At 38.5% G+C, this 23,200-nt stretch overlaps 1 protein-coding gene across 2 annotated transcripts in view; it reads left to right on the top strand.

Annotated features, from left to right (window-relative positions):
• The first annotated feature begins 4,941 nt into the window (after positions 1 to 4,941).
• LOC133452684 (glypican-5-like) overlaps positions 4,942 to 23,200 on the top strand; it is a 110,314-nt gene continuing 92,055 nt past the window's right edge. For both annotated transcript variants that reach the window (XM_061732224.1, XM_061732223.1), the window contains exons 1-2: positions 4,942 to 5,380; positions 14,422 to 14,583. In XM_061732224.1, the coding sequence (XP_061588208.1) occupies positions 5,203 to 5,380; positions 14,422 to 14,583 (340 nt within the window). In that variant the 5' untranslated portion in view covers positions 4,942 to 5,202. The remainder of the gene's footprint in view (positions 5,381 to 14,421; positions 14,584 to 23,200) is intronic.

The raw sequence follows: 23,200 nt of genomic DNA, 5'->3' as shown, positions 1-23,200 counted from the left end.
CTTTGACCAGCAATGTGCAGACATCTGACCACTCCTAATTTCATTTATGCATGCACATGCTTTTCACAACTACCTTTTGCACTAAATATCCGATTTAGGGGGTATCTTTGTGAAAGATGCTTCTTTACTGATAATTTTAAATATCTCACTCAGAATTCCCTTCAAATACAGCTGCTCTTCATGAAGCAGTATTCTATTTAATCAAGCTTCTTAACACTCATTTACTATCACTTCCTTCCCCCAGAGATGGCAAGCTGAGGCATGCCTTTAATGTCCACAGTCCACATTCCTTGAGATTCCATCAAGACAGAGAGGTGAAAATGGGAAACTGAAGACACTAATCTCTCAAACAGGCTGTTGTAGGGCTTAGCCCCTTGTAAACCCTTAAATCCCCAGTTTAGAGGGCCAAAACTGATAGGCTAAAGCACCCAAAGACTGTACACAAAATAGGGGACTCAAACACAGTTGAAGGACATGTGAAGGACCCCCAGCCATGACTACTGCAGCAGTTTTCCTTCAATTTTTGAAATAAATTGATTAGTTATAATAGGACAACAAGCATCAGTATTTTTTTTATAAGCATTGTCAGTATAAAGAGGGGGCAGCATGAGGATCCACATAACTGTGTGTGGGGTAAATACTATAATGCAATGATGCCTGATTATTTCCTGCTAACCACAGAGTTAAAGGTACAGGGGAGGTGTTCAATGTCCTGCTCCTCCTCCTCTACCCAGGTCAGCTTCCCTACGATACTAATCACCGGCCAAGACTACAGTTCCCAGGATTCCCCAATCAGTCATCATGGGCTGCACCTGTGTCCTCCTCGTTAACCTCATGTGTCTCACCTGTGTGCCTACCCATCTTTACCCTGCGTTCCTCCAGCTGCATTGTGTAGTATTGTCTTGTTCATGTCACTACACGAGACCTACACCGACTAACTAGGGCTGTGCGATTAATCGATTTTAAATCTAAATCGGATTTATTAATCAAGACGATGTTAAAAAAGGGAAAATCGGAAAATTGATTTTTTACTTTGTTTGGTCAAGAAGATTGTTAATGTTGTTACTTTACTAAACTCAAGGAGGATTTACAGTATCTTTCAGTTGCACTTCATTCCCAATAGGGAAATTTGTTTATTTTTCTTTCAAAATAAAGATAAAATATTTGAAACAATTTATTCCATTGTCTTTTGTAGTTTTACCAAAAAAATCGAAATCAAAATCGAAAATCGATTTTACAGGAAAAAAAATCGGGATTTTATTTTTGTCCAAAATCGCCCAGCCCTACAACTAACTCTTTCACGTTAGTTCCTTTTCTACAGAGTCATCCAGCAAACAGCTATCATTAAACTTTTTTAGACTGATATCTGCGTGTGAGTCTGCCCGCTGTCATCCAAACCTCACGCTCAATTCAAATGTATTAGGTTTTGCATCAAACCTTACTTAACATTGTCTTGTCTTGGACCCAAATGTCTCTGAACGGTGCTGGCATGGCTGTGGTGAGCTTGGTACATTTATGCATTTACTATGGTTCTGCCCAGTGGTCGAACAATTCTGGTCTGAAGTAATTGACATTCTAAAAGCTATTTTGGATATTCATATTCCTCAATGTCCTGTTGTATGTGTATTGGGGAGTGCAGTGGAAAATATACATGTAAAAATGATGCAACGTATCATTGCTCTAGCTTTTCTATCTGTGAAGAGGACAATACTTGTGAATTGGAAGATTCGCAAGCCAAACTGCTATAATAAATACAATTGGCTGAAAGACTTTTTGGATTTATTGTCAATAGAAAAGGCAACCTCAGTCCTTAAAGACAATGAAAATGGCCGATTTGCCCCATGGACTGTCATTAGAGAACACCTGAGAATAATAGAACAATAACATGACCTCACATGTCACATGCTTTTTATTTTATTTTACTTATTTTTCTTTTAGAGCTGGACCTGAACTGATGCTAGAGGCACCATCATCTCTAAAGTTTATCTGTACCAACCCTTCCCCCCACCCCCTTGTCTTTTTTTTTTTTTTTTTTTTTTTGTCATTGTAATGTTTTTCTTTTTGCTATGTGAAATGTGGTGTTGTTAACCTCTTTTTTGTCTTAATTTTGAAAAATAAAAATTATAAATAATAAACAAACATTGTCTGTCTTATTGATCTTATTTTGTACAGTAATTTCATGTAGACAACGCGATTAAATGAGCATTAAGGCTAGTGAGAACTGAGAAGTTGATTCGTTGGCGCCATCTGCTGACGATAGCTGGATCATACATGATGTTCAGCCAACATACCAACATTTGTTCATTTAAATCAAACATAAGAAGGAAAGAATAACATACTACCAATACTTTCTCTCATGTTTGCCCTGACCAGGAAATGAAAGTTCTCACTGCTTTTTCTTTTTTCTTTTCCACAGTACAAAGATAAACATTTTGAGTTCCCATTTTTTGTTTAATATGCCATCAGTAGCAAAATAGTGGTCTCTTATAAAAACTATTCATAACATTGCTCTGTAACCAACAGTTCTTAATAAAGCTTAAGAAAATAAACCAAACAAAACAAAACAAAAAAGAAAAAAAACAGGAAAAATAAAAGGACCCGACTGACAGTGAAGTCCAGTGTTCATCAAACCCATATGCGAATCATGACATGCTTTGGACTGCTATATTATCCGAACCAGCTGGCCATTACATAAATTGTGGTGTGGTTCTTTTTAAAGCATAAGCCAGTTTATTACATGACTTTCAATGAAACTGTGACTAAAAGAGGGATCAGTTGAATTTTCTTTGGCTGAACTGAAGATGAATGGTATTATTTGAAGTTAGTTTTGAGTCAAAAGCCAGTAACTTCTCTGTTTGGTGAGTGGTAATGTTAGATACTCTGTTCTCTCTGGTATGGTAATGACTTGCTTCAGTGGTTTTTGAATGGAATTTGTGCCCAAATTCATGTTTGCAACCTAGCAAAAATATGTACTATTGATCTTTAATAAGGCACAACCCAAGCAATAGGCAAGGATCAAATTCAACTCTATTTTCTATTTTCCATTACTAAACGTACAGGCCTTCACCATATTATCCACTGCTTCTTCAGCAAATACCCGCTGAAATTAATTAAACTGAAATGACTTCATCTGAAATTATTTCATTTACATAAGACAACTTTAAAATGTTTGTTAGTAATTTGTTTAATATCACTTTGAATGTTTTGTGTCATTATCATGCACACTTCATAACTATGTTCCAGTTTCACTTTCTTCCACTTTGCAGCTTCAATTTGTCCAGCAGTCCATCATCCTGCTACAGAGAAAGATGAAATAGTGACTTAGGTTGTTTCTCTTGATCGAGACAAATCCCATTACATTTGAGAGCTGCCGAGACAAATGTTTCAGCGTGAAAGCACCGCCATCTCCAGCAAAGTCCAAGAGTAAACAGGAGAAAGAAGAGCAAAAATACATCTACTGAAGTGTTTTAGAGGTAACAGCTCTTGCAATAGTGCCACCTATTGACCAGTATTTGTAATACCACAGAAACCTGCAGTGTGTACCCTAAAAAAACCAACAAAAAAATCCCACATCTGTGAACACCCAAAAGTATTTTTCTCTCGATTTAAGCATTAAGTGGTATTGTCAATTCACTAGCCAGTGAATATGTGAATACCTAATAACTCACTTTTAGTCATATTCCTTTTCTCTATGTGAACTTTTTTATCTTAAATGTAATTAACTGGCTTCATACTGTTATTTTATTATTTTATTTTTTTTAAAGAGTAAAAACGAGAATGTTCCTCTCTGAATGGACTGCAATTTAAAATAGCAGAACATTAATATAAAAAACAAATGTTGTTTACCTTACCAGAAATCTAAATGTCTTACCCTTCTAATAATATCTTTTAAATCACTAACACATATTTATCAGCAGATGTCAAATGTCCCAGGTTTAAGGAAGAATAAAGCATCACATACTTGTTGATAGACTGTGAACCAGTTAGACCAGAATATAAACCTGTCCACACACAGCTTTACAATTTATCGGCTATATTATGGCAAATGTGTGAAAACAGGCTGCAGCTTGAAGTGACCTGTGTAGTACTTAATATATCCACTAGAGGGAACTATTTTTATAAACAAAATAAAAACGGATTTCAGTCTTGACCCACTGAAATGAAGGCAAAACTCCTATTGTAGTGTCACACAATACTCACGGTAAGATACGGCAATTTGAAACGTACTATTTAACACTCTACTTTTCTATTTTTCATTTTTATTATCCGTTTTATTCCAGTTCACAATGTTAGCCAGGGGACACTTTTCCCCACAGAATGAATCAAATATCAAGCTATACATAAACTAGTATTCATTTTTAAAGGCAGCCAGTGCAAAGTTAAGCAACTAATTGCTGAGCAGTGCACATTTCATGTCTGGCTTGAAAAGGTCAAGGTTGTGTTGGACTCTTAATTACTCACGATCACAACAAAGGCCATTGCTTTCAACAAGTTTGCTGTTTTCCTTTTATGATTCATAATTGATGTAATAGAAAGTAAAAAAAAAAAAAAGATACCTATAAATCATATAAGTTTTGGTGCTTGTAAATATATTCATATGTTGACTAAAACCACTTAACAGTATGTATTTTTCTTTGCTTTGATGCTTGTGCTAATGGTTTGGATTTAGGGATCTTTAATGATATCATTTGATGCACACGAGACACCCGATTTCCATTAGGGGTATTATAGTGACTTTGTGTCAGGGCACTTAAAGCTGATTTATGGTTCCGCGTTACACCAACGCAGAGCCTACGCCGTAGGGTACGCCGTAACCCTACGGCGTAGGCTCTGCGTCGATTTAACGCGGAACCATAATTCAGGCTTTAGCTGAGGTAAACAGAGAGGGAGGGGGAATGCGCGCACGACTTTGGGAAATTGGCAATGCAGGCGGCCGAGCACTGCAAAGTGTCGTGCGCGGGACAAGACTGGGTTTAAGCCCACGGCACTCCTCCTCTCTCTGTCCAAGAGAAGACCCCCAAACCTCTCCTTGCCTGTGAGGCGCTCACACTCATCCCAACCAATAATGTGAAAACCAGGGCTCGTCAGATGTTCATACTAAAAGCGTCGTCTACTCACTCTCGCACGTCTATTTTCAACACCGTCAACCCCAGTTTACAGTCGGGGCTCCAGTCAGGGATAAACCTGGTGTGAGATGCGGCAATGTCCCGAGGAGTGAGCCCACGCGTAAACTCTCGCAGCTCCGTGCGGATGGTGACATTGGTCGTGCTCGCGGTGAGCGTGATCGCCGCGGACGCGTACAGCTGTCATGAGGTGAAGACGGTGTTCCAGCTGCGGCAGGTCGGACCGCTCCACCGCGTCCCGGAGACACCTGTCACAGGTGAGACCACACATGGAGCAGCCCCAGACGCGTGTGTTTGCGCATTCAAACCTCGATATCAAAGTGCACATATCAGCCAAGTTTATTACTACTTAAATGTTTTGTTTTAAATGTTATTTTTATAATTCTTTAAAAAAGCGGAACAGTCAGTGTATACAATTTAGTTACCGGCTTTTCTCTCAAAGTCTAGAGTTAAGATAACTTTTGGACCTCTGTCTTCACACTGCATAAACTCAACATTTTACCAGGAATATTTGTCTTATTTCTAGTTAAAATGTCGATTTTTTTGTCAAAAAATCTCATTACACTTAAAACAAGAGTCATTAGCAGAAAAATAACTTGTTATTTGACAATTTTCACCTGTTTCAAGTAAATTCTCACTTGAAATAAGTAGAAACATTTGCCAGTGGGACAAGATTTATCTTCTCATTACAAGCAAAAAAATCTTGTTCCACTGGCAGATTTTTCTACTTATTTTAAGTGAAAATCTACTTGAAACAGGTGAAAATTGTTGTTTTTTTCCAGTGATGAGTCTTGTTTTTAAGTGTAATGAAAATTTTTTTGACTAAAAATGAGACATTTTAACTAGAAATAAGACAAATATTCTTGTTAAGATTTTGAGTTTTTGCAGTGCAATCTTCTGTCAAAATTGTCATGCCAGTTTAAAAGTACTTTCAAAGGATGTCGATTTTAAACATTAATCCATTGTGTTGTCATGGTCATCTACCCAGTTTGATAAACACTATTGGTTGCTTCCAAATCTGAAATGATGATGATTTTATTCAAGACTACTTTAAAATGTTTGTCGGTGCTCCTTTAATATCACTTTGAATGCTATCATGCACTCTTCACAAGTGTATCTTCATTTTATTTTCTTCCACTCTACTTTGCTCATCACGCTCATGCTATTTACAAAGATTAAACAATTACTTAAGTAATTTGTTTTGACAGAGACGCATTCCAGCACATGGGAAAGATGCTGAGACAAGGGCTTTCAAGAAAGACGTGTCTAGTGTGATGCAGATGGTACTTTTAATCTCTGTGAGGGAAAAAGCACAGTGTTGCGTTCACAGTATGTGGCGTGATTGATTTACATTCTCCTGCTTGAGCAACTTACTTGGCCAAATGTGTTTGGGCACATGGATGGGGGTGGAAGAGGTTATCCACTTCTCTACAACAGGCCTGTAAATTCTTTTGCACTTTTGCTGACATGATTTTCAGATTTATGTTTTCTGTTTTTGATTTTTTTTTTGCTAGTGATACTTGAAAGCAGCATGAAATGCTTTGAAGGTTTTTGAGGTATGAGCGTTCCTTCAGCAGTCTGAGGAAAAGTTATTTTTTATGAGGATAAACATTGGATCCAGTTCTGTTTGAGGCAAAAGCCATTTATGAACAGGTTTTGGCTTCGGTTCAGCTATGCAAAAGTAGCTTGAAAGTTCTTTTACAAATGTGGTATCACACCTTTTTCAGCCATAAGTTTGGGAAATATTTGGACACCAACATAATTTGTGTTCTGTCTCTTTACCAAAACATATGCATGTCATGAATATTAGTTCAATTTGCAGACTTTCAGCTTTAAGCTTTTAGAGAAGAATTGCATCCACATGAGTGGAATGGTTGAGCCAGTAAACGCTATTGAGCCAATCTTTCGCAGGTGATTATTGTAATTGAACAGTTGATTAGAAAGCTGCTCCTTGGACAGGTGCGAGGCATTTTTTTCTTCCCCATTTCATCTAATGTAAGGTGTAGAGTTGATTCCAAGTGTGACACGTGCATTCAGCAGCTGTTGCTCTGAACCCTCAGCAGGCAGTCCAAGAGAAGCAGGCCATGCTGTTTGACTGTAAAACACACCAAAGACACCAGAGAGATCATAGGAATATCAGAAGCAGAAAACAAAAAAAAACAACCCAAAAACAGTGTGGTACATTCTTAATAACATCTGTGATCTCCTGTGATCCCTCAAAACATCCGAGGTAGACATCCTAATCCAAAGCTACTATTAGGACAAGAATTCACAAACGCCTGTGCAGAGGGTTCATCACAAAGTGCAGTCATAAGTGCTGATCATTTAAAGACCTCATTAAAATTGGTGAAAAAATATCTTCAAAAAATCTTGAGAAATTTGGGAACTGCCTACTTTGGACACAGTAAACTGAAACAACTTTAGAAAGAATGACAAAGATACAGAAAAAAATAATGAAACATTTGTAAAGACTTGTGATCTAAAAGGAGGCATAAAGACATGGGGCGTGCATGGGTCGCTAGTCTGGTAATGTGTGAGTCTGCGTCTGCACTTAATCACCCACATGCAGCCGAGTTGAAGTCATCATGGCCATCAAAACAAGTTGTACAAAGAATCCCAGGACTTGTTTTGTTTTTGTTTTTATCTCTGAGTTAATGCATGCAGTGATGAAGTGGATGATCATTTACCTAATGTCAGTCTCAGAGAAATACCTGATATAAAACTGGTCGAAATTCCACAACTTCACAGTTCAAGACACATGCATTGAAAGGCTGGCAAAGTGTTACATCGTTGATGTTGTCCCCAGGCAGTTATTGGTTCTCAACACTGTAAAAAATCAACATCTGATTTACGGCTCTATCAATTTCTCCAGTTATAGTCTATTCCATTTGAGGGTATGGAATATTAAAAAAGATGTGATTAACACACCTATGCTCCAGTTTGGATGTTAAAATCTTCAAATCTGAGTCTGCAACTTTAAGCCCATATTAAAAAAATACACACCACTAACGAAAGCAATCAAGTGAAATTCAAACTAATATATTCAAAGACAAAATTATCTTCAAAGAAATGTTGCTTTGCTCACTTTAAGCACTGTTTTTTGTTCATGAAGCCACAGATGAGTTTTTCTCCGAGCTCTCTTCTCCGATCTCTAAACTCTTTAACATCCATTATAAATTGGCATTTCAATTAAAGTTGTAAGCTAGAGATGTCTTCATATGATTTAGTAGGCATCCTCTTCTTTCTAGGTATTAATAGGAATTCCAGTTTCTAAATCAGTTGTGAAAAGTGACCTGTTGTTTAAAGGCTGAGAATTTATCAGCATTGAAAATCTCATTATCTGATATGCTTTAAGAACCCTTCCGCAGTCAGTCAGTGAGCTCAAATAGAGCATTTACATTGATTTTTACCGTCGTTTAAAGTTAATTAAATAAACCGTAGAAGTGCATTTTATATGTTTGCTTACAGTAAGTTGCTTTGAAAGATTTCCAGTTCAATAATACATCAAATATGTATGTATATGAAGTACTGCCTCAGTTCTGGCATCCAACTGTGTTTGCATGATTCAACCAGGAATCTTGCTGCTGTGGAATAACATTCATGTTAAGTATCACCCGGTTTGAGATTGTATGCTGTAACCGGAGGAAGAGTAACAGATAGCTGAGATGCAAACATACTTAGAGGTGCATCCAAACCACTTGATATGTTTGTTTAGCGGGGTGTCACTATTAGCAACAGAGAATCTCAGTTCTGAAGTGCAAAAACTTTCTCTTTAAGACAATAGAAGGACCTTGGATCTGAGCAGGTCAGCTGTCTGAAACATGCCTGCTGAATGTTTCAATCTGCAGCTACACCTGTTGATGAGCATTTTATCAGACAATGAAAAACATCAGCAAATAGGCCTTATTTGCATCAGATTTTAAACTGTGTTCTTAATTTTATTTCAGACAAAACTAAGTTAAAACTTGTGTGAAAAATAAAGCTATTACTACAGAGTACACTTTACTACTTCTTTCTTTTCCGTTCTGTCATTGGAGGTTCCTGTGAGAAACTTGGCGTACAGGAGTGCATGTGTGCGTGTGTCTCTGTGTGTATTCAGAATTAAGCTACACTGCTTTGGTTCTCAGATCAAATGCCAATAAAAGCAAGTGGCAAGTCTTCGGCCCTTTTCACAGTCTGATGTTTGAGTTAGGATACAGTGCAGCGTTTCATGTGTGGCGAACAGATTTCTCACTCAGTAGCAGGAATGTGGCAGTCAGGCGATTGGATGATCCTGTTTAAAAAGAGTTGTAGCCTACTCTGCTCTTCACATGTAGTATGTCTTTGTTTAAAAATCCTTGTATCTAAAACAAGTTCATAGTAACAATACAGAAATTTAGCAACAACTCAGTGTCAAATGGATATTTGTACTAAGAACTACTTCAACAAACACTTTTGATCCCATTTTATTTTTTGCAATTGTTAAACCAATTTAAATAATGCCACTTTATATGTTTAACCCTTTAGTCACAAAGTAGAATGTGTGATTAAGAGGGCAAGTAACAAACTGGTGAAATGTTTCAATAAATTATGGTGTAAAACTATGCTTTTTCAGAGTATGTATATTTTGTCCTTTGGCTACTCCCTCTGAGTTTCATCATCAGCTTAACTCCGAAAATCAGTGCAACAAAGTTTCTTACCCTGTGATTAATGATCTGTTTGGTACAGAAAGTCCAAAAGCTTCGTTTTGTGATTGTGAAGACATCACGGACGCTGATATCTCGCTTTTGCAGATCATTTGGAAAGCACAGTTTAGTAAGTGCGGTTAAGTGAAGTTCACAGACAGATAACAGAAAACAAATTGGTTCTCAGATAATATCCAGAGACATGATTAATGTTTGTCTCAGCTCAGATTTAAGCTCAAAGTCACAGTGAATCTGATTTTTTTGTTTTTGTTTATTTAGTTAGTCAGAGATGTTTAAGGATTTGCAGAGTTCATATGGTTGTGTACATACTGCACATTCTTTTTTGTCCCCGTCTGTCCTTTTATGAGTCATTAACAAGGATTTCAGAATAAAGGGAAGGCTTCTTATATGTTTAATACAACACACGCAGCGTCTTGTGTAATTAGCATGGGAATGGGAGCACAGTGTGTAAGCACATGTTGCCACATCCTAAACCAGTTAGAGTGTCAAAGGCTTTGGCAAGCTCTCAAAGCTCACCATAGACTTTGATTGGCTGTAATTATTTTGATTCCCTTTTTAACTTGGCTGCTCCATCTGCGAGAGCACACACGGAGCTAGCCCACTCCATACAAAATATTGAGCATCTGTGTTTACGTTTTGGTCATTTCTCAAATACCTACTTCTGTATAATATAGTGTACACGTTTCTCGTGAGTTTATTTTTCTTCAAAATAAGAGTAGTCCTTGGAGCTTTAAAACAGGAACTGGCCTTTGATATACTTTTAAAAGTAATGTTTTCTCCTAAAAACACATGGTATACATAACAACATTGACAAGTCTCTTAGATGTGCTTTCATCAGATCATAGCTTTTCTTTTGTACACATATCTTTGTAGAAAAGATGAATGTTGCTGTAAAAGTGAAGGCAGTGCATCAAAAGAGGTTAATTTTCCGGCATGTTCAACATATTGTATTAAATCGTAACTCAAAAATACTCCACCGGTGCACTGCTGTATACCTCCCTGATATGATGCTGCTTCAGCGGGACTGCTGCTGTTTGCCCACAGACCTTACATCTCTCTTTATACTCTGCCTGTCCAACCCGTGCCCTCTGGTGTGGGTTTTCAATTCGTGCCAATCACTGTAGGCAGTTCCAGCCTGGGATCTGGGAAAGCCAAACATTCCAGTTGGGTTTCATGGTAGTCCAAAAAATTCAGGTATGTGGCAAAGACTCTTTTGAGATGTGTTTTCTTTCAACATGCTATATCCAAAGCACAGCAAATCTGTAAAGAGTAAATATCCTGTCAGCTCACAGAATCAAAGGGCCCTGGCTTCCTGTGGCAGGAGAAGGGTAACAGCATTAATTGGCTTCTTTTAAACAAAGTTATTCATGCATTTTGAAAAATATCAAAATAGCTGAGTTGGGAAAAGCCACAGCCCTCCCGGTTGAACAAAATATCATTGCCACAGAAGATATGAGCTGCATGTAAATGTCAAATTCATAATATCATATTTTGCGCTCCACAGTTGGTTTATGGTCACTCGAGAAGGGCGGTAACAACAAATCATCGTCTCAGAAGCATGCTGTGTTCAGCTTTGCTTCTCTAATACCATATATTGTGAAGGGCTTGTGAGTTAGCTGGGCAATTACACAGTGGTAGAGTTTCTCCATGCTGAAGTTTGGACTTGTGTAATGAAGGGCACTGAGGTGTTGCTCAAGGGGTTGTGAGTTACATGTCAAGGCTCTGTGCCATGGCTTTAGTACAGCAAATTAGTAAACTGTGTACTCAGTCTTTCACCCCAAGAGATTGCTGAGACTCTAGCAGACCCCTGTGACCCTGAATAGGAATAAACAGGCATAGATAACACAGACATACATTGACAGTCCACTTTATACTTACAGATCTAAGTAATGTGCAGTAGTTTCAACCAATTCACCTATGTGTGTACCATCCTTTTTTCAAATGAATTTAGATTAGAATAAAAATGTTGCAATTCAGAAATAGTCATTGGTTGTACTGATGCACATAAATGATGTCATAGGTGCTCTTGGTGAGGCAAATGAATGTAAAGCATAATGAAAGACTTCAAGGACTCTGAACCAGAGATGGTCTGTGACAAGTGGGCGGTATGAGGACTGAACTACTTCTGTATCTGCATGGTTCCATGACTGAGTTTGAAGAGATGGCCAAACAGATATCACTGCATGCTTCCCAATTGACATTGAGCTAATTTCCCGGCAAGATAATGAGTCCAAAGCTAAACATATGCAGGAATGTTGTAGTCACGTCAGAAACAATTCCAAATCTATCTAATCGAATATTTGAAGCAGCACTTCAATCTATGTTGAGTCTTGGTCCCCAAGCAGTTTGACAGAGCTTGACTAGTTTTGCAAACAGTAATGGAGAAAATTTGCAGCCCAGATGTTCTGACTGATATTGTTGCCAAATATGCCTACTAAATTTTGACTTGAAGGGGGTGAAAACGAGGCCAGAGTTTTAGGTTCTGATGTTTCATTTGAAACATGGACAAAGTTTAAGATGAAGTCATTGCATTTTCAGGGATTGCATGGTCTGTATATCAAATACTGCAATGGAATATAGCTAATAGTGTGCCATTAAAAAAGACAACCTATTGCAATAAGATGCTATTAAAATACTGAGGAGAAAAGAGGCACCTAATTTGTCTGTTTGCTATCGCAGGGATACTGTACGCAGTGACATGGGTTCTGCTAACTGCAACAAAAAGAAGCTTGGTATATTTGGGAGACAGTTCGACTGTCCTGACTGCTGTGGTGGCTTTAACAGCCAAAGTCTTTCTAAGTATCACTTACTCCATGCTGCTACTCACAAGGGACAGACAGTCCAGAAATGATTCCAACATGAATCCCTGGATATTGCTTTCATGTAACAGATAACCAACAGAGACAAAGGAGAGAAAGAGCCAACCAGTGGAGAGAGGACAGACACCACATAAAGGGAAATTACAAACTGACACAAAAAACAAACATAAAACATATATGAAAACATAATTTCATACCAACTTACAGACCCTACGTGATTTGACGTGATTACCAAGGAGTTGTAGACTGAGTTCTCATTTTTTTAGTTATTGCTTTCTCTGTTTATTCTGTATTTGTACATATACGCCGGAATCAGGGTGGACAGCAAAGAAAGAATTTCATTGCAGAGAGAACTTGCTTTCCTGCTGTATATCACAATAAACATCTTGAATCTTGAATCTTGAATAATCTACCCAAAAATGGCCTGGTGCAAAACGACTTGTTACTCAAGGATGAGCTGGACGAATGGACCATTAATAGAATTAAATTATGTGTGTGTGTGTGTGTGTGTGTGTGTGTGTGTGTGTGTGTGTGTGTGTGTGTGTGTGTGTGAGTGAAAGCCCATAAACAGTTAGGCAGATTGATTGATAGGCAGATAATTCAACAGCTTTTAATTATCAAAATCAAAAGAGTGGACATGCTACAGAGATGACGAGCTGGAAGCCACTGGACAGCCAGTTATGACTTCATTCCTTTGGCTCTGGGGTAGGAACAAATGGAACCTCACTGGCTAATTAAGAGACACCCAGACCTCACAAGGATGCCAGGCAAATCGGAGACCGAGGGAGCAGCAAAAGATGGATTCAGAATGCAAGCCTATTGTGTTTCATGGAAGGATTTGGACTGCAAAGCACTGGTGTTGTAGTCTGTCCTAAGGCCATGCTTTAGGCTCTGGTTACAACACCTGCCTCCAGCCACCCACATCCAGCCCTGCCCCCCAGGAAAATGAGCTATAGTATCAGATTTATTCATTATAGAAATTAGGTTTTGCACAGATATTTCTACAAATGAACGTATGAGGGAAGTAAATAGTGATGGTAAATAGCAAGTGATGCCGGAAGATATGGACAACATTTCTTGCAGTGTATGTGTACGTTGGATCAGAGTACGTCTAGGTTCGACTTTCGCTTGATGGTTTTATCATAAACCGCAGTTTTAAAACTAATCAGTACTAAAACTAATCAGTCCAGTGGGGGAATTGGCTAAACGAATACATATTCATGAGTATGTGGGTATATGAAGTTTTGCTTTGAAAATTAGAGTGAATGCTCTGGTCATTTGCAGGATTTTGTGTGTAAGACAAAGTGCACATGCATGTACAGATTTAGATAATAAACATGTGTCCCGTTATATCACATTGAAGTAAAGGTGTATATTTAGCAGGGTCAGTATCTACAGCAGGAAGCTGAGATGAATTCTTGGCCTACTTTCTCTCCCAGCCATGGTGTCCCCTCTGTCTCTCTGTGGAGTTGTGGCTTGTTTATCTATGTGGACACTCAGGTCACTGTACATAAAGTCACGAATGCTTTCACATTGTTGAATCATTCACTGTGTTATGCCAATAAACCACAGGGAAATACATGATTTTTGTTTTTTTTCAATAAAAAAAAACAAGAACTTTGCACTATACCCTTCTGTATGCAGATTTTGGCTTACACATGGTATGGCTAGCATGCTAAATAATCCATTGCACTTCCATTCCCTTTAATATTTTATGAAAATATAAATAATTGTGATTTTAAGAAACGAATTCACAAGTGAATTAAGAGAAATTCCTTTCTGCTTGACTTCTAGATGTTGATCTGCTGGTTTGTAAGCACGGAGGTCCATCCTGCTGCACCCGAAAGATGGAGGAGAGCTACCAGACTGCTGTAAAACGAGAAACTCTTCACAACATTCACTCTTACAGCTATGAGCTTGAGCATCTTATCTCCGGCCATGCAGATGCCTTCCAGGGTAAGTTTTTGGACAAGGCTCAAGGGTTTTATGGCATTGACAAATATACAGTCGTTGGATTGGTTAGAGACTGCAGGGGCATGATGATATTCAGTACTCGTTACAACTCCACAGGATTTAATCTGACCACTGCATCTGTGGTTTATTTTATGTTTGCAGTAGTTTTATTTATTCTCTTACAAAAATACTCCTTTTCCAAATATCCTTGTCGCTGACCTGCAGGTAAAAGCAATTCAAAAAAAGGAGCTCATCCTTATGCTAGTGGCTTTGGTAGTAACATATGTGCATAAGGAACAGAAATCCCTGGCTGCCTAGTCTGGCCAGCTATACCCATTTACCTGCAAATTCGTGAAATAGATCTGCTACACCTCCCATTCACAGCCATTACCACCAGTATGGAATGTTCCACAATGATTGCTCTGGGCCAGGGCCAAGATGGCAGCAGTATCGCTAATAACACACTGGATTGAGAAGATTTAACTGCATAACCAACACAGATTCCTACATCTCCACATAGAATTTTGGATATCTTTTATTGAAACTAGTCTGGTTGTTGCTCTGCCTATGTCAAATGCTTCATTTTTCTGATTGGTTGCATGACTAACCAGTGGGTTCCAGATGCAGTTCATATCTGTTGGTACTGCCTCCTGAAAACCCAGACTAATTATCCGTATCGAAGAGGAATAGAATATGGATGGCTGGACAAGCTACTGGTTGCAACCTGCCAGCATAATCTGACAGAGCACACAACATTGTAGATGTTTTTAGCATCAACAGCATTTGCAGTTTAAGAGACAATGGACTGCTTATATACATTGTACGTCAGAGTTAATGGTGGATTAAAGAATACAATTGATGTCTAATATGGAAATCTTAGGTAATATGTGAATATATAGTGTTATAAGGAATGAATGCGGTCAGAGAACAGTCATGGGGAATAAATTTTTAGACACTGCTGTCATGGAAATTATTACTGTCATGTTTAGCTTGTATATATCATCCTGACAGGATATATTAGTGTCACCCACAGAAGACATATAAAATGTAGTCCCTTCACACTTATTACTTCAAGTGTTTAAAGAATGTTAGAGCTAAGTCCCTCTTGCAGCTGTTTCAGTAACACGTAACATGAAGTTACTGTGCTTGAACAGTGTTTCTGGTATTTGTCCTTTTCATCACCATTAAGATCCTTCCCATCTTACATCATGTCTGAGCCTGTCTGGCCAGTCACCATCAGGTGTTTCGCATATCCAGAAAAGACCAAAATGGAAAATTACAATGGAATAACAATAGAAGCTAGAGAGTGGTGGTGTTAAAAATCATGATGTCACCAGCTCTAACTTTTCAAGGCCTTCTAAGGACAGTCTCTGGGCTGTCTGAGTGCCTTCGTAGGAATGTGAAGTAGCAAGTGGCTCATGCACCGCATGAAGTAATGAGAATATGATTTTGGTATTAGTGCTGTTATTCCCACGTTGGATGGTACAACAAAACAAAAGAAAAAAAATGAGACTGGCTTTTCTTTCCTCCTCTTTTGTCCTGTATCTGACCACTTGTCCACTATCACTATGTTAGAGACTCTCTTAATATAGGCCACTGTGTTTATTTGATATTTGTTTTATGCAGTGGCCACAGTTTTCTTTACAGTTTCTCTTTTGTTGTTCATTCAGGTCATATGATTTACATCGTATAACAAATCTTGCCTGTGTTTACACCCCGTGGCTTTCCTTGTTTGAACTCTCTGCACTCCTGCTGATTGGGAAGGCTAGCCATGGTTAGCTAAAAGGACAGGCCCATTGGAAAGGAGACACTTTGTGTGTGTTTGATTGGGAGTGTTTGTGTGTGAGGAGTCAGTCAGCATGCGTGTGTGTTTTTGTTGGCCTGTCTTTATTTTGACAGCTTTATGAAGGTCCTACTGTGCTTTGTCATATGTGGGAGTTGTCGTGTCATGAGTGTGACCCCACAAACGCAAACCACATTTATGATACGTTTTTTTGGAAAGGCTTTTGTTACTCAATAAATATAAGAAAAGATTATACATTTTTGTCTGGAAAACAAACAGTGAAACAGTACCAGTAATCATGTTACATTTTTTCAGATAATGTTGCTTCATTTTTAGTTTGTTGATATGTTAAAATGTCTTGGGAGGTTACATCTTTCTCAAAAACCTCTTAATTTTTTTTTTCAAACTTCTGTCTTCCTAGCATTCGGCTTCCTAAACACAAGCTTTCAGGCTCATTTTAAATGTTCTTTGCCTGTTATCAAATTTGAATTAATGCGCATAAGAAGAGATGGATCTGATAGTGCTGAAGTATCAACATCATAGCTGAGTTCAAACTCGACCAACTTAGAGGTGTCACTAAGACTTTTGGCCTGTCAGCATCTTCCAGATTATCAAATAATTTTGTTATTTCATCGGCATCTTTATTAAGCACATAAAAAAGAAGGATTTACCAACTCCACTGGTTTTGAAAATATGAAAAAATACAGAATTTGTTGACAGCAAAAGTAGGGAAACATTTAGAAAATACTGTACATGTGACACTATTCTGAAAGAGTCTAAAATCAGAATATTCATTATTGAAATATTTAATGTGCATCTGAACATATTGCAACACATAATACAATGTGCCACATACTACCATATGACCACCCGACCAACATCCAGTACATTCTGTCTGTTATACTGTAAACACATTTCACAGTATACAGTTAATTCCAAGCATGGATGAACCATGGCTCGCAACAGCTACAGCTACTATGGTGAACATGCTGCTCCAAACTTTCATTGAGCGCGTCACAACATAAAATACTAGATTTGTTGACATCATTTTATTTTGTCAATTTAAGGCATCAATTCACTGAAAATCATTTGTTTTTTTTATTTTTTTAATAGTGTCTTTTAAAAATAACAAACAAATTAACAAATGACACATTTAAGTTTTTAGTGCACTTAATAAAACTCCAACCTTTCTGGAAACAGGGTTTATAGTTGCTTAATGTCTTAACATATCCATAAATTCTCACACAAATTCTCACACACATTCTCACACAAACCCACAATGTCCCAGAACTGCATAAAACCGCATTTCTCTTATTTTGATCTTAAGATTACATTCAGAACCATGAAAGCTAGACCCAACCACAACATGGACCTGATTGCTGTTAAAAGGCTAATACTGACATAATGGATAATCCTTTTGTTGTTTCAGTAAGTTCACTGCTGACAAACACAACCTGTCTGTTACACCATGGCTGGTATGTCTGCTATTCCAAAGTCCAGCAGAAATGGCTTTTTCATGGCCATGCCTACTCACATTTTCGGGGTGAATGGTTGCTGGGTTGATCCCCAACTTCTCTACTCTCCTCCCCACTGACTTGTCAAGTTGTCAATATGTCTTCAGGCAAAGTACTGAATAAGACTCAGACTGCCCCAAAAAAATTGTGGTTCCTTGACTGACCTCTGTGGACTGGCTCCAAGCGTGAGTCACTCTCTATTATGGCTTTTCCACCAAAGCAGTTCCACTGCTAGTTCAGTGCTAGTGTCAGACCTGGCACCAGTTCTTTGATTTTTGACTGCCGGCTGTGAGGAAAGCACCAACTCGGTGTCAAGAAAAGTGGAGCTATGCTGGTACCAAAACCTTGTGGGGCCATGTTTAGGAAATGCTACGTCATGGTGGGGGCCGTGACTAACCAACCAAATCCATGCAACTGCCGTTTTCGAACAAATTCTGGATGCGTTCTTACAGATTGCAATCCAAGAGACATGCAAATGTGAAAAAAATGTTTCTATTACCATTTTGAGCTAAATTGGATTATCAACATATCTGTAGGATCATCTCGTGAACAAGTCAAAACGTTTTTACGATATATGACAGTTTTTTTTCAAATTAGATACATTTCCATTTCAGGTTTTTATTTGAGATATTTAGGTTTTGTGTGATTTCCTGCTTGTGCACTGGGGACGTAACAAATGGCATAGACTTCTGGTGCTCCTGTGCTCTCCGGCCAGTGTAAAGGAAACCAGTTCTTTGTAGGTCCTGTTTGGAAGTGGCTCTAGCACTGGTCTATCACTAGCACTAGCACCAGGACCAATTTTGGGTTGGTTGGAAAGCCCTACTGTATATGAGCCCCCATGTTAAAATCAAGTGGCGACCATCTAAAGTCCAGGTTGAGGCTGACTTGGAACTAAGATTTGTTGCAGTTCCTCAACCGGCCACAAGAGGCTTGCTGCAAAAGCAAGACAAATTCCATTGACTCCCACTTAAAATGTCCAACTTTAGAGCATAAATAAACGTATTTACAGCCTGGTTCAAAAAATGTTTTGGTCGCAATCATTTGATTTCACACCCATGAAAACTTTGAGGGGGTTGAATTTTTTTGTGCCATCGTAGGAGAATTTATATAAAGTATTTAATTTTTTTTCAATATGATTAATTAACAGTTGGCTCAGCCGACGACTATCCATCATCACTTCCTTATCTGTAATCATCCGTCTGTGATTTTTAATTTTCCCGTCGAATCAGCAAGTCAAACTGTCGCTGTAAACTTTGATTGACATATGGTGGGTATGTTCCCATAAGCTTCTTGGGCAACATGGTAGGAAGTAAAACTGGCTTCAAAATGACTCTTCAAAAACTAATGGGTCACGTGACCCAATGCTGCATCTATTGTTATATACAGTCTATGGTTAAAATATCCAACTTTTCAGCACACATTAGCATATTTACAGCCGGTTACAAATAATGGTTTTGGTCTCCATTGCCAGCTCTCACATGAATGACAACTGTACAGAGGGTGAATCACTTACACTAAAATTATATAAAGCTAATGTTTATGCTTAATTTAAGGTGGCAGCTGCATTGCGGTCTATGGTATTAATGTCTAGCTATCATCACTTTAGTTAATAAGTACCTAGCATTTTTGATGAATATAAGGGCTGAGCTGCCCAGCAATGGACTGGCGACCTGTCCAGGATGTGTCTTTGGCTTTAGCCCAAAGAGAGCTGGGTTTGGCTCCAGAAGACCCCCTGTACTGGACTGAACTGTAATGGAAAACTACTGAGATCAATGCGAGCCAAATTCAGTCAAAAACTGCGTAATGAAAAAGGGGCTAAACTGTCCTGTGACTAGGTCGTGTTGATTGCCTCTTTAGTTGCCTTCTCAGTTAGTCACCTACGTCCCCCGCACACAAAGCTAACATGGAATGATTCAGGTTGAGGTAACAGTCCAAACGCTGCTGCTGTTGACTGCTCTGCTTGAGTCACAGATGAGCCGAAGCTCGGCTAGCAACAAATGGCCGAGGCAACAGAATAGAATACAGAAGAATAGTAAAGAAAATCCTGTCCATTTTTAAAATAGAACATCATGATCAGGCTCTGACTTTGGTTTGATGTAAACAAGTGGAGACTCCAGGTAAACAAGATAAAAAATATCATCTATACTCTTTATGAGAATGAGAATATTAGCAGAGAGGGCATGGAGAGAAATACACCATTAGGGGAGAAGGTTATTGCATGACTTTCTCATGATTTCAAAACTTTAGAGTAAACTCGTAATCTGATGAGTCTCTCGTGAATCGGTTCCAACAGAACTCAGTGACCCTGAATTACACTGAAAAATGGAGAATGAATGAATGTTTCTTACAACTGTTTCATTCAGACACACAAGCTTCATCTTCTCCGTGCTCCCGTGACAAACATTATTCCTCATCCACTGTCCTGATGGATTATATATGTGAATTCAGTAGGCTATATAACAGAAAATATGCAGCATATCCTTAAAAAAGAAAAAGTTATTCTATTATATTTGATTGTGGCGCTAAACCAAAATCACTTATCAGATTTCCAGTGTTGTAAAGTCAAAAATATGTAGGAAAGAAACTTCAGGGAAAGCTTGATTAATGTCAATTTCACCCCTATTCAGCTTAGTATCGGTATTTCTCCCTTTTCAGTAAAAACATAAAAATAAACAGATAAAATAACTCTAAAGCCCTGGACCAGATTGTCAAAGAGACAACCAAAGATTTGGACAGTCTGGAAAGCACTATGGTTTATTCTGTATGACGCATTTTGCGGTATTCCTTTGAGAAGTGGATTATATGTCAAATTAGGGCCCATCCCAAGTTGTGCATGCCTTACATTAATGTGGCTCTGTGCTTTTCAGACTTGTGCCATGTTGAAATCTTAATAGTTCTGACCTAATGAGAGTCATTCTTTAACTTTTGCAAGACAGGTACATGAGAGCTCATGCAGACAGGGAACAAATGTTCAATTTGCAGTCCGATTAATAGAAAGTAGGACATGTGTGAAAGAGGCTAATGCATTGGCAAATAGACAAGAGTATCTAGCCTAAGTTCACATTGCTTGATTGCAAAAAAGCTTGACATTCATTTGCTTTCATCATTTAACTGCTAGAACCATCTTGGGTGGCCCACACAACACAGCCTTTGTAAAATACTATGCCTCATTTGTTCAACAGTGGTGTTTTCTATGAATTTGTTTTTACGCTTTGTGTGGGCATAGCGTGTGTGTTCATGTGGTCGGAAGAATGAGTCACTCAACTGAAACCAGTTGTATGCTATCTTCTACCCTTATCAAATACAGGAACTTGAATTTCATAACCAAATCTTCAGAGCTGTCTCAGTCATTTTGGTTAAGATTTTTCCCCATCTTCTTGCAAATAACTTTTTTTCTCCCACGTCATCTTTTTTTTTTTTTTTCTCCTGCAGATGTTTTGACAGGCAGCATTGTAGCTCTAGAGGCAGATCGTTGGACAGAGAATGACATTGCACGACACCATGAGCTCATTCTCAAATTAGGGAGGATATCCGGAATCTGCCCCTACATGTCTCTTTTAATCACGCAGGGTGGAGGGGAAATGTTTTTATGGACTTCACAGTGGAGCAAATATACTGCACATGTGTGTATCGTAAGCATGTTTACGTGGTAACTACCCACTTTTTTTAGTCTCTTGAGTAAACATGACACATAAGGGCAGGATAGACTTACCTCAGTTTGGAGCGCTTATACAATCCGGGAAAAATAGGGAAAGACCAAAGGGAAGAAAGGGGGAAAGAAGGAGAAAGTCAAAGCCTATTAAAGTCATAAAGTCACACTCAAAGCTTCCCTAATTACTTTTCTGCTTTTCATCTGCACCTCTCACCTCCACATGAATGTGTGAAAACCCAGTGAGAAGAGAAAAAAGACTTGAAGGGGGTGCTTGTAGTCAAAGCAAAGGTTCAGCAAGTGAAAGTGTGCACAGGTGCGTTTGAATATGGTTCAGTCAAGTGTGTGTGTGTGTGTGTGTGTGTGTGTGTGTGTGTGTGTGTGTGTGTGTGTGTGTGTTGTGATTTTACTCTAAAGACTTTTGAATCAACTGGTATTCAACTAACAAATTCAGCAGCTGTTCTGTGCCCTCTCCTTTTTTCTCCGGTTTTCCTGCATGCTTTGTCATCACTGATTCCTAATCGCAGAACACTTTAGCAGTGCTGGCACCATGCCAACAGTTAGCTTGCTGCACATACTGCAGGGAGCCCTAACGTGTCAAAGTAAACCCGGCTGCCAAAAGTCCACTTCAGGGAATGAAACCATAAAGACGTTTCTATCTTCTTCAAGATAGAAACAAAAATTTCTCTTCATTCTTAATCATCAACCTCACTCTTAGATACCATCAATCCATGAGCTACAATAATACATAAAATAAATGCCAGGTCTGCATCGATTAGTCTGCTTCCAGACTCCACGGACCAAAAGAAATGCCATCACTGATGCCATGTTTTACAAAACATTTTTCTATTTAAATTGCTTCACAAATTCTATCTTTGCCTTTCAACATGCTTCAACTGTTTGTGGACGTTTTGAGAAATACATGGCTTCATCAACATCATTACTACTTCAGTGCCCTGAAAGCTTTTTGTTAGTTTGTCAGAGTACAACTACCTGGGCTTGTTACCTGAGAATTTGTCTGCTCTGGAACACAGTCTGTGTGGCCGTCTGATCTGTACTGTACTGCATTCGTTTGGTCCATTTGGTTTGTATAACATGTCAGCCCAACTTTTTTTTATATGTGATTTAATTTAGTAATGGTAGTGGTTATTAAGGAAAGCGGATTTGACCACAATAAAATCATGCAGGGAGACATAAATTAAGATTGTTAATATACTGTATACCTTCAGAAAAAAAAGGAGCTAAATATCGCAAATTCTCAAGACCCACATTTGGACGGCAGGGTGTTTTTCATCCACGGTCTGTGGAAGATCAAGCCCTGTGTTTAATACATTACTTTCAATGCATCAGTGCATAGCCATTGTGATGCACAAGGTTCTGCATTATGACTCACATGGTTACTCGGTCCAAAAGGGAATTGAGGTTGGCTTTCTTCCTCCTATCTCTCAACAGTTTTTCACTTCATCACTCCCACATTCATTTCAACTCACTTTGCTCATTACGTGCAGTGATAGCCTCTCTCACGTTTCTTCTCTCTCTCTTGTCTCTGTGGTGCCTGTTGTACCATTAAGGAGTCCCTACGGTGCACTTAAGTCACTGATCTTCCAATCATACTTCATTGTATTCCAGAGGTGCAAGAACAATAAGTGGGTTTACAAAAAAATGACGTTCTGA

Source organism: Cololabis saira, chromosome 10, assembly GCF_033807715.1.
Source record: "Cololabis saira isolate AMF1-May2022 chromosome 10, fColSai1.1, whole genome shotgun sequence".
In the NCBI taxonomy this organism is placed as follows: Eukaryota; Metazoa; Chordata; class Actinopteri; order Beloniformes; family Belonidae; genus Cololabis; species Cololabis saira.
The sequence above is the reverse complement of the archived record's forward strand: the minus strand, read 5'-3'. Positions and strand labels throughout refer to the sequence as shown.